Source organism: Neopelma chrysocephalum, unplaced genomic scaffold (genome assembly GCF_003984885.1).
Source record: "Neopelma chrysocephalum unplaced genomic scaffold, ASM398488v2 Primary Assembly neopelma1_26, whole genome shotgun sequence".
In the NCBI taxonomy this organism is placed as follows: domain Eukaryota; kingdom Metazoa; phylum Chordata; class Aves; order Passeriformes; family Pipridae; genus Neopelma; species Neopelma chrysocephalum.
This window is the reverse complement of record NW_020897695.1, coordinates 30,146,328-30,163,740: the sequence shown is the minus strand read 5'-3', so window position 1 is coordinate 30,163,740 and position 17,413 is coordinate 30,146,328. Positions and strand designations below refer to the sequence as shown.

General features: G+C 37.5%; 1 protein-coding gene across 6 annotated transcripts in view; it reads right to left on the bottom strand.

Moving 5' to 3' along the window:
• The window catches only part of KIF13A (kinesin family member 13A), a 109,004-nt gene that overhangs the window by 49,475 nt on the left and 42,116 nt on the right, over positions 1 to 17,413 (bottom strand). For all 6 annotated transcript variants that reach the window (XM_027676065.1, XM_027676066.1, XM_027676067.1 and 3 more), the window contains exons 4-9: positions 12,009 to 12,069; positions 3,981 to 4,073; positions 3,290 to 3,470; positions 2,217 to 2,304; positions 843 to 977; positions 216 to 328 (exon numbers count right to left, since the gene is read on the bottom strand). In XM_027676065.1, coding sequence (XP_027531866.1) covers positions 216 to 328; positions 843 to 977; positions 2,217 to 2,304; positions 3,290 to 3,470; positions 3,981 to 4,073; positions 12,009 to 12,069 — 671 coding nt within the window. The remainder of the gene's footprint in view (positions 1 to 215; positions 329 to 842; positions 978 to 2,216; positions 2,305 to 3,289; positions 3,471 to 3,980; positions 4,074 to 12,008; positions 12,070 to 17,413) is intronic.

Genomic DNA, 17,413 nt, shown 5'->3' with positions numbered 1-17,413 from the left:
GAATCAAGTATGAATCAGGATCTCTATGCCAATGTCAGGAAACACATGGTGTTTCAGCTGCTCAGCACAGAGCAGCTGAAAGAGCCATATTGAACTGCTTCTGATGAAGCTCATTTGAGCTGACTTGTGACTAGCACATCAAGAGAGGAGGCCAAGGAAACAACAGTGATTTCTTCAAGACTAGGCTTTGCATCCTGTGTATACCCATGTCTTACTTGTTTATGTTGCTGCCTTCCTTGAGGCGTTCTCCTGCAGCTCCTGTTTTGGACACTCTCTCACTCCCAGCCAAATCCACCAGGCTGACCTTGCTGACCTTCTCTCCAGAATTCTGCGCAAATAGGACATGGGAGAACAACAGCTAAGAAACACCGGCAAAAAGCACTAACACTGCCACCGTGAAACACTGCTCTTTATAATAACATGGATTAAAGTAACAAGTTCAAGTTATGAGAGGAGAAGGAATTGTCACGAGTTTTTATAGCTCTTTAAAAGTCACCCATATATTTTATAGTAAAGGCCTGAGGCACTAAGGAACCAGAATCAGCTTTGTGGTAACATCAGTAACCTTACTGGCAGAATAGGGCACTAAAACATACCAACTCCAGCAACAGTTAAGACCTAGAAAGGTTTCAAGGTGGCAATATAATCTTAAAAAGTGATCCAAATGTTTGTTTTAGCTGGTGTGCTTCCTCACTCTCCCAGGGCTCTCTCGATCTTGATTACTGGGCCCCATGGCATCAAGCACAAGGTCAAAGCACAGCTAAACAGATAATGTATGTACAAGAGAAAGGAAAAAGAAGAATCCACCATAAGTTCATAAATGAATCAACAGAAATACATACACCAGACTGCAGGTCATAAAGTGTCTGAGTCACTATAATATTGAATACAGCATGAGAGCGGCTGCTTTCTTCATTCATGTTGGTTGCAGCAACTGTTCGTGATTTGTTTCCCTCCGACATCAGTGACTCAATATCCTAGAGCAAAAAGAGTAAAAAGTGATGTTAGGATAAAAGCAAGTATTGTGCTTGCTGAACAAAATTCCCATCTAGATGGAAGGGTGTGTACATGTGAGAGAAGAAGGGAAGGTAGAACCAATGAGAAAATTCTTTGCACATTTTAAGATGTATTTGAGGTGGTACAGAGGGTATGTTAAGTCCACAGAACAACATTAAATCATATCTCTGTTTTAAATGCAGCACTTAAAAGCCCAGCAACTACAGTCAATTCACCTTCTCCTTATCTGCTGCTGAAATACATTGGTAGCGTCCACATCACAAATCATATTGTTTAATGGCAGTAATCAAGCCAACACAGATCTACTTACAGTGAACACAGGGCATCTCTTTACTGAACTAATACTATCTTCACTTAATTTGCTCAAGTTAGCTTGCTTGAGCCTGTACCTTCTCACATGTGTAAAACAAAGACGACTATGCCAAGACTGCTACATGTGCTTGCTGAGTCTTCCAAAACAGTTTCAGAAGTCATCAGCCAAAAACTAAGTATGAACAATACTTAGTAGAATTTGAACAAAGAAGGTGTGCTTTCAAAGTAAGCAATTTGCCATAAAAGCTGCAAAAGCAGTTTTTATAACTCTATAATATACACGGATGCTTCTGAAAAATAAAAACCCCCATAAAAAAGCAAAATGGTTCCCACATAATACTACATAAAGAATGAACATTTTTTTAAAAACATTTCCAAACTGCACTGCTCTGCTTATTTCCATTGGGGCTGTAGTAGTTCATTGGCTTCTACAATACTGATTTATTTCAATAAATAAATTTTTGGTAAATCAAGTGGACTCAGATGTTGTTGTGATTTAAGTTATGAATTACCTATATACACACCTATATAAAATAGAAGGTAGTATTCAACAATAAAATCAAAGAAATTCATGCTGGAAGACTAATATTCTTATTTTAGAAGCCTCATATTTCACATGTCAAGAAAAGATTGTGTTTGTGGCATAAACCATGTGCATTGAAAACTGCAAAAGAATAAGATACCACTATTATATTTTTAACTTAACATAAAGGCAAAACCAGTGCTTCTACATGGAATAAATTCTCTCAAAGCATTACAGACCTTTGCAATTGTCAGAGACCATAATCACTCAAGAACCAAAATATCTGGATAGACATCTCTTATAAGATTCTTCTTGCTTGTGTACCTAGGTGTTATTTATAAACTTGTCACGGGTTTAGATTTACCTCAAAGTTTGTAACAGCCAGCTGAGACAGGCCATCGACATATGGTCCCAACACTTTGTGCTCTCGAACCTTGAGGGACTGCCGACTCCTATGAAATAAAATAGACTTTATGTACAATCTACTAATTACCATGGATATCCAAAAATTTTCATATGGAATAGATATCTTTTATATAGCAGAAGTCAATTTATGTCCTTTTTATTGTAACAAGAGGAAGAAAGTATTCCAGAATTTGTAACTCAATGTAACAATAAAGACTCAAACCAATCTAACCATTTTTACTCTATATACGTGAATTATTTTTAATGCATCCTCCCACCCTGGTATTTGCAACTGTAACAAAACCTGAAATGCCTTATTTGGCAAAAAGAATGAGGAGAAAAGAAAGGAAACTAAAAATCTTCCCCTCAGCAATTTGCTAAAGCTTCGTCTTGCATTTTCTACACTTTATTGACACATATCAAGTAAGTCTCAAATCTACCTTTTTAACTAATTTGCATACCTCTTCACCTTCTGCAATTATGTTCAAAAATCCAAATATATACCACATATATCAATGCTCAGCTGAAAAAATCCTATCAAACTACCTCTTATATAGATCTCCAAGTCAGATAACCAGTATTTCTGTGTAGACAAAACAGAAGAAAGAATGCCTGAGTATATTCTGAAGTGTCACCCTTCTACATTCAAAGAGTTCAGCATGAAAACCAAGTAAATAAGCTTCAAATTCCTTATAATTGATGAAAATTATTACCCAAATACTGTTTGGATCATGTGGCAGAAATACTCCAGAATTTACTCATATGCAGTTTTGCTGGTGGTAAACCACCTCATACAGCATTTGTTTGCATTATTAGGATGATAGCCTAATGTTTGAACTCATCCACAACAGTATATACAAGCTTTACATGAATATTTTCTTCTTTCTGGTGTTTAGTATCTAATCCTCTCTAGAGAAGTCATATAAACATACAGTCTCAAAAAACCTTCTCAGGGACTTGCAAAACTGATTTCTATTTTTACAGTTTTAGACAAAAATAAGGAAGGCTGTGGGGGAGAGTGAAGTTACTCACCCTTTTGGGTCAAGCAGATCTCTGACTTTTTCATTGTAGATTTCCATATAGGACACTTCTACTTTAAAAGTATGAGATTCATTTTCTTCCACAGAGATTCTCTGAAATAAAGCACAACAGAGCCGTGGGATCAGACCCAGCTGCTCTGCATTGCCCATCATTGAAAAAGATTTTCCTGAACCTAAAGGAAAAAAAAAGGAGAAGAAAATGTTTTGAGTGTAATTTCTGAATTACTTATTTGTTCAAGAAGCACATGTTTTAATCCTCTTTTTATTCCTCCAGAAGCACATATCAGAACAACATGACATGCTATTCCAGACAGATAGCTTTCTCTTTGGACTACAAGGCACAGGCAAACAAAAAGAGAAATTATCTTAAAGGTTTCTTTCAGCAGGAACATTACTGGGGACCCCTTGGAACACACTCGAACACAAAAGACTGAATGAGCCTTCAGTAGGAACTACTGCTTTCAGGCTTTGAAAGTGACCCCAACACGTAGCAACTAGGATCATATTGACAGAGCTGCTTTTAAGAACTTTACATTGTCAATGGCTGTGCCAAATGCTTGATATGTAATATTATGATATTTCATAATACAATTTTGAAATGTTATCTATCTTAATATTTATGTTTTGTTCTTCTCACTTCCCATATGCATGAAGTGTTCTTCCCTTTAGCACAGGACACTCACCTGTCTGTCCATAGGCAAAAATACAAGCATTATATCCCTGAAAGGCCTTTTCAAGAATTCCTTCTCCAAGGCACTTGAACACCACTTCTTGACCTAGAAAATAATTGGGTTTGTATATTTTAAATCGAATAACATACTAAAATTGACTGAAAACATGAATAAAAAAAGGTTTGCACATTACTTTTTTTCTATTGAGAGCACTGATGAATGAACAAGTGATTTCACGCACAACTGAGTGACAAATTCAAAACTGTTGCCTGAACACAGTGTAACAGCTTCCCATGTTAAAATATATTGTTGATTGTCTTGTGAAGGGAGCAGTTCTTCAAAAGGTGTTATAAGTTGAAAGCTTAGAAAATAACATAGATGTCTAAATTTTTTATTTTTAAGTGTAGTTTTTGCAAGTAATATGCATTATTTAATCACAAACTATGCCCAAGAGAGTACTGTAACAGAACTGCAGTGAAACCCATTAGTGAACTGGGACATTAGAGGCACAACAGATATCTTGCTAGGAATATTAGCAGTTGTTCTCTTGGGAACTGGCCTCAAGTTTCACCATAAGCTGCTGTAATTCGCCCCATGGCAAGGTGATAGTGGAACCAAGATAAAAGCATTCCAATGACATTCCGTGAGGAAATGCACATTAGGAGGCTGTCAGACTTCAACAGAGCTGTTTGAGGATTTGTTTCGCCAAATCCATAGTTTGAAATGTCAGCTGCAGAAATTCATAGTCTAAAAATTGTCTCCCTGTGCCAGGAGGATTTCAGATAGTGGTTGGTTGGGGTTGTTTGGTTTGTTTTTTGGGTTTTGTTTGTTTTTTTTAATAGGAAAACCCAGAGTCTGTACGTCACAAAGAGGGTCAATGGGTTGTCTGCTTTGAGTTCTGATCAGAGAATTACACCAGCTGTGTGTACACCCAAAACAAGCAGAGCTGAGCGAAGAACAGTATTTATTCACCTTCTGGTGTTTGCATTTAAAACTTGCATTCACTGCTGGTGACTTTCTGAACAGCTAAAATCAGCTGCATCTCTCATTTGGGTATGGGAGTTTCAGCACTTGTCAGTAACAAGAAATTCTGTTTTACAGTGGATGCAACAGTGACTTCTGTAGTTCTCAAAACGGAATATACTGGCATAAAAAATAATCTAGCTATACAGTTATACATGTCATGAGGATATCTATACTCCATGATCCTCAAGTAATTGGTAGCCCAGAAAATTCCTGCAGAACAACCTCTGGAATGACTGCAGAATATTTTACAGGCATGTAAATAGGACAAGAAAGTACATTACTTCTATTTTCCTTTAACTATACCTAATTTCAAAGACCATACACAATGGTCTTTGTGTATCTTTTCAGTTGAATTTCTAAAATTCCAGTGTCACTGGTCTTGGATTAACACAGTTAATCCTACTGAATACAGGAATTAAAAACAGAGAAGAATCTGCTGTCCTCTGGAATAATTCCATTTCCTTCCCCATGCACATTCAGTCACTTTTCATTCAAGTAGGAATCACTTGGTCATTTTATAATACCTATGTTGAAAGAGCACTGTTCAATAACCTGGAAATAGCTACAAAGAATGTTAAACTACTGATGAATAAAGAAAATATATCAACAAAAGATTTTATTAAGAATGTACAATACAGAAAAATTTGCTTTCTAATCTGCTCCTGAGGGCCCATTTTGCAGTTAGCAAGCATCAAAGAGGCCACGTACTAACTTGCTGAGCAAGAACACAAAATCAAGCAAAGACTGAAGCTGAGTATAATTATTATGAGAAAAAAAAGAGTACACAATGATTGTGAGTGGAGAATAAAACCATTTGTCAGAAGAGGAAAAAACAAGCAATAAACCAGTAACCTCGACCATAATTCATAAGGAAAAAAAGCAGATACCAAAATGTTATAAAACTATATATGCTTATAATAAGCATAAGTTACTGAACTCCTTAGTGGGGAAGGAACACAGTTTGAATCTCATAGGCAAAGCTGGATTTATTTTTCAGAAGAAATTTAATTTTCAAACTGTCAACACAAACTGAAAGTCAATTAGACACTGATATATAATTTTAAAATTATATTTTTATTACATAGTTTAAGAACATAGACCAACATAGACAAATGGGTCATTATAGACTGTTGTTTATAGTATCCAGCTGAATTATCATGGAATAAAATAAGATTGGTTTTAAGTGCACTCACAGAAAAGAACAGAAAATGCTAAAGTTCAAATATGGATATTTTATTAATTTGCTAATGCAGTGTACTGTTGAGGGCAACAGTTTATCATCCATGAGATTTTGATATTTTTCAGTACAAAACCTCACTGTTTTCCCCCTGAATTTTATTAGTGGGTTTGCCAACAGATTACAAAATCTGTAATATACAGAATTATGTCCATGTGCACTTACTGTCAAAAGAAATAATGCAAATCCATAATCTACATTGCTGCAATTTTGTTTTGTTAAATAAACCTATACTGCCTGCAATGCATACTTTTCCTTATTTACAGGACTTTTCTTCCACAGACTAGTGTTTAAAAAGGTTAGAGGGGGATTTCACTTGATTCTGACTTAATTTTCAGCAAAACGGAGAAATACGGAAAAAAAAATTAGTTAACAGAAGAATTTCCCCTACACCAACCCTTCTTGTCTTTGAGATGGGGATTCCCAATCTTCCAGCTGGCGAAGACCATATAACCTTTTACAGAGGCAACTAAAGGCCACAAACATCCATCCCCTCTCCCATCTTCTGCTCAGAAGACTGGCAAGCCTTAGGTGACTGACAGACATGGAGTCAGTCAGGCTGGGGAAAGCACACCCAAGGCTGTCAGGGAGTCCATGCTCAAATTCCACAACTCACAATCTCTCATGAGGGTAGAACCTTGCAGTTCTTTAAGCCAATTGCTAGGTTTGCTTCCTTTTAAATACAGCAGCTGAAAGTGCTGAAAGCATACATATTTCTTATTCAATTAAAGCTTAGCTCAAAGCCGGGTGTTTGGCCTTTAAGGACAATGTAGGCTGCAGAAACAGAGCTGAGATGTCAGGCCTAACATGATGCAGGTTAGGAAGTTTATGAAAAATCCACGGGCAAGTTGATACAGTGTGGGGTCCTTGGAATGGGCCTGCCTAAGTGCTAAAGTAGTTATTTATGCCATCTCTTGAATCCTTCCCAAACTGAAGGGTTTCTTTTCTTCTTTTTAAAAATCCACTTCATCACAGACTTCAATAGGCTCTTACTGTTGTCCAGGCTTGTAAAATGAATTCTTTGTTCTCATCGCTGAGAATTTCTCAATATCCTCCTCTTAACAACCAAAATGCCGAGCAGTTATTTGTCTCTGTGAGCTCAAGGCAAGCAGGTGTGTCCTTTATACATGAACTGACTCCTGACCATTCAAGTCAAGAACAAATGGTAATAAGCTATTTTGCTTACTCTCAAAACACTTCTACTATAGCCTATACACAAAGCTCATCCCTCTTACAGATCAAGGCAAATTCATTCTGTCCTTTAACCACATTCCTCTCCCTCCTCAAAACCTATTTCATTGACTTCTTTTTCACTCCTTTAGAATAAGAGGTCTGTATTCTCACCAAATACCCAATTATGTCTTTCAGAATTAAATCATCAGAAAAAAGGTGCAGAAGTTAGCACATGATGATCAGCACAAACCCAGAGATTTGTAACCATTCCTTGCTTGGAATGACAGCCCCAAACTGTTCAGAAACACACAGCATCAGTATTCAGAGTAATCTTCCCTCTACCTGCTACCTGGTTGGATTAAAAAAAAAAAAAAAAAAAAACAACAAAGAAACAAAAATAGAAAGCCAAATCAAACAAAAACACCCCCCCAATAAAACCCCCACTTAACACAGGTTATAAACACTTAGTTTTCAGGCTTAAGAGCAATTCAGACAGAGTTTTGAAATTCAAAGGGGGCTATGCCAGTTGGTATTGGGGCTGGTGCTGTTCAAGATCTTCGTTGGCAATGTGGACAGTGGGACTGAGTGCACCCTCAGCAAATTTGCTGATGACATCGAGCCATGTGGTGTCTTAGACACCCTGGAGGGAAGGGGTGCCATGCAGAGGAGCCTCTACAGGCTTGAGTAGTGGGCCCCTGTACACCTCATGAATTTCAACTAAGCCAAGTGCGAGATCCTGCACCTGGGTCAAGGCAATCCCAAGTACAAATACAGGCTGGAAACTGGGGTAGTTCAGTCTGGAAAAGAGAAGGATCCAGGGAGACCTTATAGCCTTCCAGCATCTGAAGGAGGCCCACATAAAAGCTGGAGAGGGACTTTTTACAAGTGCATATGGTGAGAGTTCAAGGGGTAATGGCTTTACACTGAAAGCTTAGATGGGATATTAGGAAGAAGTTTTTTACTGTGAGGGTGGTGAGACACTGGCACAGGTGGCCCAGAGAAGCTGTGGATGCCCCATCCCTCGAAGTGTTCCAGGCCAGGCTAGATGGGGCTCTGAGCAACCTGGTCTAGTGGAAGGTGTCCCTGTTGAAGGCAAAGGGGTTGAAACTAGATGGTCTTTAAGGTCACATCAATCCAAACCATTTCGTGATTCTATGATTCTGCAATCTCTAACATAGGATATCAAGTTGTTAAAGAGCCTCCATCCCCAGTTGTATCTGAAATCAGAGTATCACTTCCACAAAGGTCTCGTAAAGAGCTTACTCCTATTCTGTGCTCCAGACTCCTTGCTGTCTTTATCAGATAGTCCTGCAAGGACAGCTGCAAAGGTGCCCTCAGGACGCTTTTCATCATATGAAGGTTGCCTGCACTATTTCTGTCAGATATATTGTTGGATCATTTTAGTTTAGTTTCCACTTAAGTGGAAAAAAAAATTGCTGAAAAAGCAATTCTGTTACTAACAGCAACAATTCCCATGTTTTCAATTGCTGGAGAGATAAGGTAAGTACTTTCAAACTTGTACTTCCTGAACATGAGTACAGAAAGAAAATTAGTACAACCAAATAAACCTTATGTTCAGCCAAAGAAGCTGATGATATCTTACAGAATAAGTTGAGGGTAAAAGAAAGAGATGTCTAATCCCATCTCAGGGTTAGCCTAGCTTCCCCGCAGCCTGAGAATTGTTACCAATTACCCATGTAATTAAGTTTATCCAAACAAGAATCTCACTCTTGAGCAAGATAATTATTGATATTAACAATATTAATAAGTGCTGGTACTACTGCAGATAAATGAACAAAGTCAAAAATAAAACTAGCCCAATCATGTGTGATAGTTTTATGGATCCTGTAATAAATGTGCATTACCAGGAGCGGATAAACTTTGGGTTTGTTGGCATTTAAAAAAAAAATAACAACATGGAAGAGTTAGCCACATAAGTCAACACAGGACTCAGGCACATGTTGTCTGTGGTGCATTCTGTGTGTTTTCTGATGTCACATGTGTCAATCTTTAATATAGTACGATATACCCAACAATGTATGTTTTCAACATAATGCAAGATGAACATGCTTTGGTTTTGCACAGAGAGCAATGACCAATAGGGTAGCCTAGTACTTGAGAATCTCTTGTTAAACCTTTCACTGTCACATCTTCCACTGTATTTCTGTGAGACAGGTAAAAGTGTTTTTCAAGTAATTAAATTTGTTGCACATACCTTTTTTATTTTAAGAATTTTACTTAAGCCTGAAGCTCATGCAACTTACATTTTCAAGCACTCTGGACTTAGCTTTCAAGCTTTATACATGTTTCTTTTTAATTGTGCAACTAATCCCTGCTCTTGTCAATGTAAACTTAACACATCCACAGAGAGTTACTTTGGGCAGGGAATGTTTAATACACTTAGCTACCCTTCTGTAGTACAGCATCCAAGAGGTTACAGTTTAGCTCAAAAACTCAGGTGGTCAGATGGCTTGTTTGGACTCTTTAAGGTTTTTAATTCTGTAATAGTCTTTAGTACAATCTCTGGATGTAGACAACATGTATATTTGCAAGGACAATTGGGGTTTGTTCCACAAAGCAAAGAAATCATCAGAAACCCCAACCAAAACCAATTATTATAGATTTTTTTGTTTGTTTATAAAAATGCACAGTAGCTTAGGCCAAGCTGTGAAATAGACTTGGGCAGCCTTAATATTACTAATATATAAAAACTGAAATATTGTCATTTCAGCATTTGGTTTGTTGGCTCTAAACCAAGAAATACTACTGAAGTATAGGATAATATCAGTTCATGCACAAGCAGGTGAACAAGCCAACAATCCAGTAACTTAGGTCTGAAACACTTTGGTGATATTTTTTAAATTACTTTTATTTTGATATTGTGTCAAATTCATTATGTGCTAGAACATGAGGTCTGGAAGTCACAAGTTAGCTTCAAGACCATACAACAACAGCAACAACAACAAAAATCAGTGAAAGCATTGTTTTTTGTATGTGAGTCTTTTAACTCACATTCTTAGCATATTTCTGAAAAGGGAAAAAAACCACCAATACCAAAGCCTCTCCCCCAAGAAAACAAAAACAACCCAACAAAACAACGAAAAACCCCAAACCCAACAAAAAAACCCTGTTTTGGTTTTCTTTTTTTCCACACAGGAACGTTAACTGGAATAGGCAAAAAAACACTTTTTGGACAATAAGAAAAATGGAAGAGATGTGAGCCACAGCTTTCCAGAGACTAGCCCAACAAGAGGTTGTTCTATATACAGATAATAAAACTTCAGATAAGACAAATTCAATCACAGCTTCTGAAACAGGCTCGAGAGAACTTGTTTTGACTCAAATTAAAAATAAACAGATGTAAAACCCCACTGAATCCATCTGGAGATGGGTTAAACCGAGACAGAAACCAGTTAGGGGTGTTTCTCTGCTCTCTCTCTTCTCTGCAAGTGGGTTAACACCATGGCTTACCCAATAGGTGCAGCTCCCACGTGCACACTAGAGGCACATAGGGCCAAGATCTGGGTGCACACCATCACCTCCTTCCTTTAAAAGGAAACAGGGGTGTGTAGGCACATAAGGAGGTGATGTGTGCTCCAATGGCTCTAGTAGCCTGAACTACTGTACAGTGCACCTGTTCAGTGCAAACACAGCTCTTGAAAGATGAAGTGATGCAGAACTTTTTTCCCTGAAGAAGCTTCTCTTTGCTCAGGCAATTAAGAAATGTAGTGGAATCCATGATCAAGTGCAATCCTTAAGATTTGGGATTTCACACCAGAGGCTACAGCAGTCAGAGATATATTTTAACACACATATATGACAGTTCATTTATGAGACCTCTGATGTCAAACTTTGAGGTAATTAAACCTATCAACCTTCAAGATCTTATGGGCCACAAAACTTCATAATATGAATACCTAAGCTGAATGCTGGGTTTTTTCCTTTCCATGAACCCCAGCTTTGAGATCGCAGCGTTCAGAGCCCTCTCCACCAAAAGAAGTCCTCTTATAAAATATGAATATGCTAACACACAAATCCAGTTATGAGAAAACTACAATCTTGCATGGATTATCCAGCTTTCCGAAGGAAGGAGTCACAAAGCTGATTGCTTAAAACACAGTAGGAATGAATGATCAGACTATGAATGACTTAAAAGACCTGAAATAACCACACTGTCTGAGGAGAACAGGCTTTTTTCCCCTCTCACGCACAGAGACGCAGAGCACCGAAAACACATAGGTTCATCACTAGCACCAATCAGAAGAAATTTCTGATGCAGAAATGAAATTTTAAGTAGCAGAAACAATCACCACAAAAGGCTCTTCCAGGTGATAAAAAAAGAACACTACAGCTTAGATGTAAAAGCATCCCTCCTGAACGCTGTACCGGGTACTTTAAAACTTGCATTCCTTCTCAGCTGAGGGGCTTGCACTCAGATGAATCAATCCTGTAAAAATTAGATGCCTGCTTCTGTGAAGAAGTCAATTGAGCATCACAGTACAAAATGCAGAAAAAAAGCCCCAACCAACTCCACAAAACAGAGGCCCAAACTCTCATATGTTCTCAAATTATTTACACTGTCCAATGTATTGAAAATAATTTACCTGCATATTTTGTGGTGTTTGATTCATCCATGGACCAGAAGCAGTGATCAAAGGCAAACACCTGCAGAAGCACATAAAAAGAGAAATTAGGATCCTCTGGCTACAAGACATTTCTTTTAAAGCAGGACATATCTGTGACCGTGTAATTAGTCTCTACCGTTTCTGTAGATCCTAAATCAGAACGGTAAAAAAGCTTCATCAGCAGGAATACTTTTGTGAAATCTTGAGAGTTGCACACCACAATACTTCTTTTCTATCTGTATAATACTATACTAAATACTCCTTACTCTATCCCTTAATGCAGATTTCAAAACACAGCCAAAACCTAATAACTAACTCCACTCTTCTCCAGGCAGTAACACTAACAAACATTTCTGCCAACAGTAATGAAACAGCACCACAAAAACTCAATATAAAGAATTTGGTGAGATGACTATTTGGCAGACAGCAACACAATATGCACAGAAGTTTTACCATGGGATGGACTTCTAATACTCAATGAAGATCATTACTACTTACAAGCCTTAAGGAGCAAATAAACAGTATTAGATTACCTGCCTAAACTAAGACTACAGTTCTGCATCTCAGTAGAGGAAGCTCAGAAACTACAAATAGAAAATGTAGCTCTATTAGAGAGACAAGCTATCAGAGCCTGCTCTAATAAAAAGATCACTTAAAATCACTTCAGTAAAGAGTTCCAGCTAGGCAGAAATTGAATGAGGTTCAATATTGTGCTCAGTGGGCTTGCAGACCTGGAACAGTGTCCTGTAAAACCACTTAACACATTGGGATTTCATCCAAGTTCCTTTTTCTGCACATTTGGGAACATCATGGTGTAGACATTTAACATTGTTTTTTTACAGCTTTATATGGCCACAAACACACCTAAGCTGCAGTGCATTTTCCACATTTTGCCATGATAAACTGACTGTGGATGAGTTAACGATATAGATTCTGGTTTAGCTTTCTGCTTTGGGAGCACAAAAGGTGGGAAAAATCTCAAAACCACCTTTTCAATAAAACTTTGCCTGGGTCAAGAGTTTCTTTGCCTGGTCTTCCAATAGCTGATCTCCTTAGTGAGACAATCCATGCATGTCAATGTAGAGCAATAGCCACAGGCTCTGTTATCAGAAACACCCAAATTCCCTAGAGAGAAGTCCTGAGGTGAGGAAGAAGAAGGATCATTTTCTTTTGGCTTTTGGGAATCAAGAACATCTTGAACTCTCTGCAATTCAAAATCACAAAGCAATCTAATCTACAGATATGTTGTAATCTAATCTAAGACATCTTCCCAAAATGTCTATTGCTGCAAATATTCCAGAAGGATAAAACCAGGTTAGCACAGTAACCTCACCTCTCTCCCTTTCCTCCAGCTTAATGCAAAACACATCAAATGGCCTGAGAGAGGACTCGATACTGAGACAACACCTAGTCCACAAGAGTGAAAGGAGTTCTGGAATTCCCTTCTGAAAACAAACAAACCCATAATAGTAATCTAAAGGGAGGCCTGAGTCATTACTGCAGCACAAATAGAAAGAGACAACTTCATGAGTCAGGATGTTCCCTGATGTGACTGAGTCAAAGATGAAATTTGGCCACTGAACTGCAAAGTAAAACGCAGCAGTTACTTCACCTTGTCTTCAGGCATTCGCATAAGTAATTAATTCGCACTTTAAATTACTTTTGTGCATTTGATCATCATACTTCAAATCTAAGCATAAAACCCTGCCATCAATAAGAACCCTCTAACCCTTTTCCTAACTTCTGTAGTCCAAGAACCACTGTTTCTCTTCTCATATTCTATGGAAGTTTTCCTCACAGGACTTAGTAACAATACCTAATCTCTCCGATGATCAAACAGCGAGCAGTTCAATTACAAAAAAGAAACCCTATTGTAAGGATCCAAATCTATCAGATGCCGATTCTTGCCCCTTAAAACTAAGCATTATCTGCAGTGGATCACAGAGACCAGTTAAAAAGGTTACCCAGCTACACATGCTCATGTGTAATGACTTAAATGTCAATACAGCAGTACTGTAGGCCAATTTAATCTATTGTCCTATGTATTTTCCCCTTGGTTAACACGGAAAATCATGTTAGGATCATTCAGTGACTTCTAATTTAAACACTCATCTTGCAAAGAGACTCTTAAAACTAAAATATGTGCTTTTGGCCAAGAGTTTCTTGTAGAAAAGCAGTTTTTATTCGGATTTTTTAAAAGAGATAAAAATTGGTCAGACTGATTTTTAAAAGGTCAAAAATGATTATGCAATAGGAAGATTAAAATTCTGCCTCAAGATAAAACAAATGTAAATATAGCATTTTAGTATGTTTTCATAACAAACATAAAAAGCCAGGGCATGGACTTAGTCTATTTATAAAATCTGTTCTGGAAAATTGCCAAATCCTTCTAACAGAAGTAACAAGATGACTTTTTTTTTTTTTAAAGAGTCAGGCAAAAAGGCAGAAACTGCTAGGGTATGCACTATCTGCAAAACATGTAGAGTGGCTGCAGCAAAACTCCTCTCTCCATTAAAACTGGCAGAAGAATACTTAAAAATTACTTTGGTTAGTGATGACAAAACAGTTACCTTGAACATTTCCAGCAACCATACTTTAAGGAAGCACCCAACCAAAACAATTTTCTGGGCAACTCAGACCTTTGGGAAAACAGATTGCAAATGCAAGAATTAACAGGGCAAGAGATAAGGCATACAAGAGCAAGAGACTCAGTCCCAATCAGCAAGGCTCTTCCACATGTACATGAGAAAGGCATTTTACAGGAAATACCTGTAGAACAGTGCCCTACCTGAAAAGTGACCCTTCTACAGAAAAGATGATCAAAAAGATAACTATTTTATATTTTTCTAACCCCCAGTGCAGGAATGGCAGCACATGCAGGCCCAAGATGAGCATGCAAGCATACTCGGGGTCAAGACACAGAACCTATGCTATGAAAAAGTAACCTTTTAAGTCTTTTCTAATGTGCTCCCTTCCTTCTCCCATCTTCACTGATTATTCTTCCTTGAAAACAGAAATGGTGGGTATTACTTTTTCTTCTGACAGAAGTATGCAGAATAATTATTTTTTTTTCTTATTATTTTTTCCCTGAAGAAGGTATTAAACCCCCTGTCAACATGACTATCAAAGCTATCGGAAGTTCTGTTAACATTCAAGTCTCCGACTCAATGGCCAATACTCAAACTGGGCATTACTGGGCATTGAAAATGCCTTGTTAGCAAAGATTTTTACCAGCTTATATCAAAACCGTATCAACCAACTATATCAAAACTACTATTGAAAAATATTTGAACAGAGATATCTGTGACACAAACAGAACCTTTAAACTTCAAGCACCTCATATGAACTAGTTTTTAACTACGTTTTGGAAAATCTATTCCATTTAGGTGCTTAATATAAAAGAAAAATAAAAGGCAAGTATTTTTTTGTATGAAATTGAAAGTTTAAAATTGCTACCTTTATTTCCACTAAGATTTCATGAACTTTCAGTTATTCCTCTACATCTCTGTGACTATACAGATGAGTATTTCTGCTTTCCTACTGCTCTGATGTCCATTCCATAGCCATTGTACCAGAAAGCTTAACAATTTTTCAGAAGACAAGCAGAATGGGAAAACCACGAAAGACAGGTATACATCTTCCTCATAGGTCTGCATCGGCATTCAACTACAAGCAGATTTAAGTTCACACAGGTGTTGGCCCGTTCTCACAACTGGACCCAAAATTATTCTGGGCTTTTAAATTACACAGGGAACTAACAAACAAGCCTCAAAATTTTCTTATTTTTGCAAGATTCTATGTGTCATAATTCATCCTAGCATCTAAAAGAGAAAGATAAAAGGAAGCTGCCAGGAACCTGCCACACTAGAGTAGGAGTTTATAAACAAAAAATTTTGAATGGAGGGATGAATAGCGTAGGTTTTCTCCCAGCTCTATTATTCTAATGTTTGACATTGCACAGTATTTTTAGTCTGCGTTGTATGACAGTTGTAAAAAAAAAAAAACAATTTAGACTATTATTTTAGACATCTCAGGAACAGTCAAGTAACAGACAGAGCTACAAGTAATGCAACACAACTCACCAGGGCACAGTCTTGCACAATTGGAAGCCCACAGTAAAAATAAGTATATGAGCTAGAGTAGGTACTCATTGTATATTCATTATAAGAATTTTACCTCACAAACATTACAGCACAAACATAAAAATGGAAAGTTATGAGAAAGAATTAGTTGGGAAGTGCTAGATCCTGGTACTACCGTATCCAGAGTCATTGTAAGTGCTCACATTACCTAAGCAAAAAGAGTTACGTAGGCCATTTCTAGGTTAGAGAGAACTGTACTTGGAGTGTTAGTAAATATTGGAAATTAAACAAAAGACTTTTTCTGGTAACCACAAGGTTTAAGAAAAGTGGAAGATATGTGGCTTTGATTCCTTCAGCAAACACCTACAGCAGTTTAAGACAGTTGTTGGTTATTTTGCTAAGTAGACAGCTAGAGGTTATGGCTTCCTGCAAACTGGGATGCAGGTCCATGCATTCATTGTGTACGCCAGTGAAAAATCTGGAGTTTTGTCTCAAAATCACCTGTACCTGTGGCTTAAAAATGAAATTGTGGATCTTAAACTAGAAGAGTCATTGTGTCTGACTGCTACACAGCAGTAACTTCTCACAGAATCTGAAAAGACAGCAAAGGGGTATTCACATTTTGAACAGTCAAAACAACGTTCTGCAGAACTCATTTTCATTAAGGTCCCTAATCAATGCGTGAGGAATTAATAATTTTAAAAGTTTATGTATGCAAGTATACTCATGCGAACTACTTATAGGTAATGAGTACCATATCCAATACTAACTGCTTGCCAGACTAAGCCAAATCACATACTTAGTTTTAAAAAGGTGTTTAATTTCACATTCATTATTGTTTTGAAGCCTAATTCTCAGTATAGGCTAGACAGAGTCTGGGGTTTGAATTTAGCAATGCATTACCCAGATTGAACATTACCCCTAACGTATTGTCTATGCAGCTATGAAATATTGCAAATGTATGGCTAATGTTTAATAGCCATTGCCATCTGACCAATAGATGGCCAATTAATCACATTCTGCTTTCATTGAGAAGTAGTCAGTCTGACTTGTTGGGTGACTTATAGGACTACCAGGCTTCTAAAAAGAAAAGGAAGGGATAACTGAGGAAGGGAAATTTTCATTCATGGGGCAGCTGTTCCTACATGCCTATTACAACTGCTGATGGAGATAAGTAATACAGGAGATCCATAAGGAAACAGCAAACAGAGTCTACACCAGTAAGCTTAATGTAAATGGATGCCATTAAAGAATTGATAAAAAAAAAAAAAGTTGGTCACTGTATGATAAGCATAAGACCTA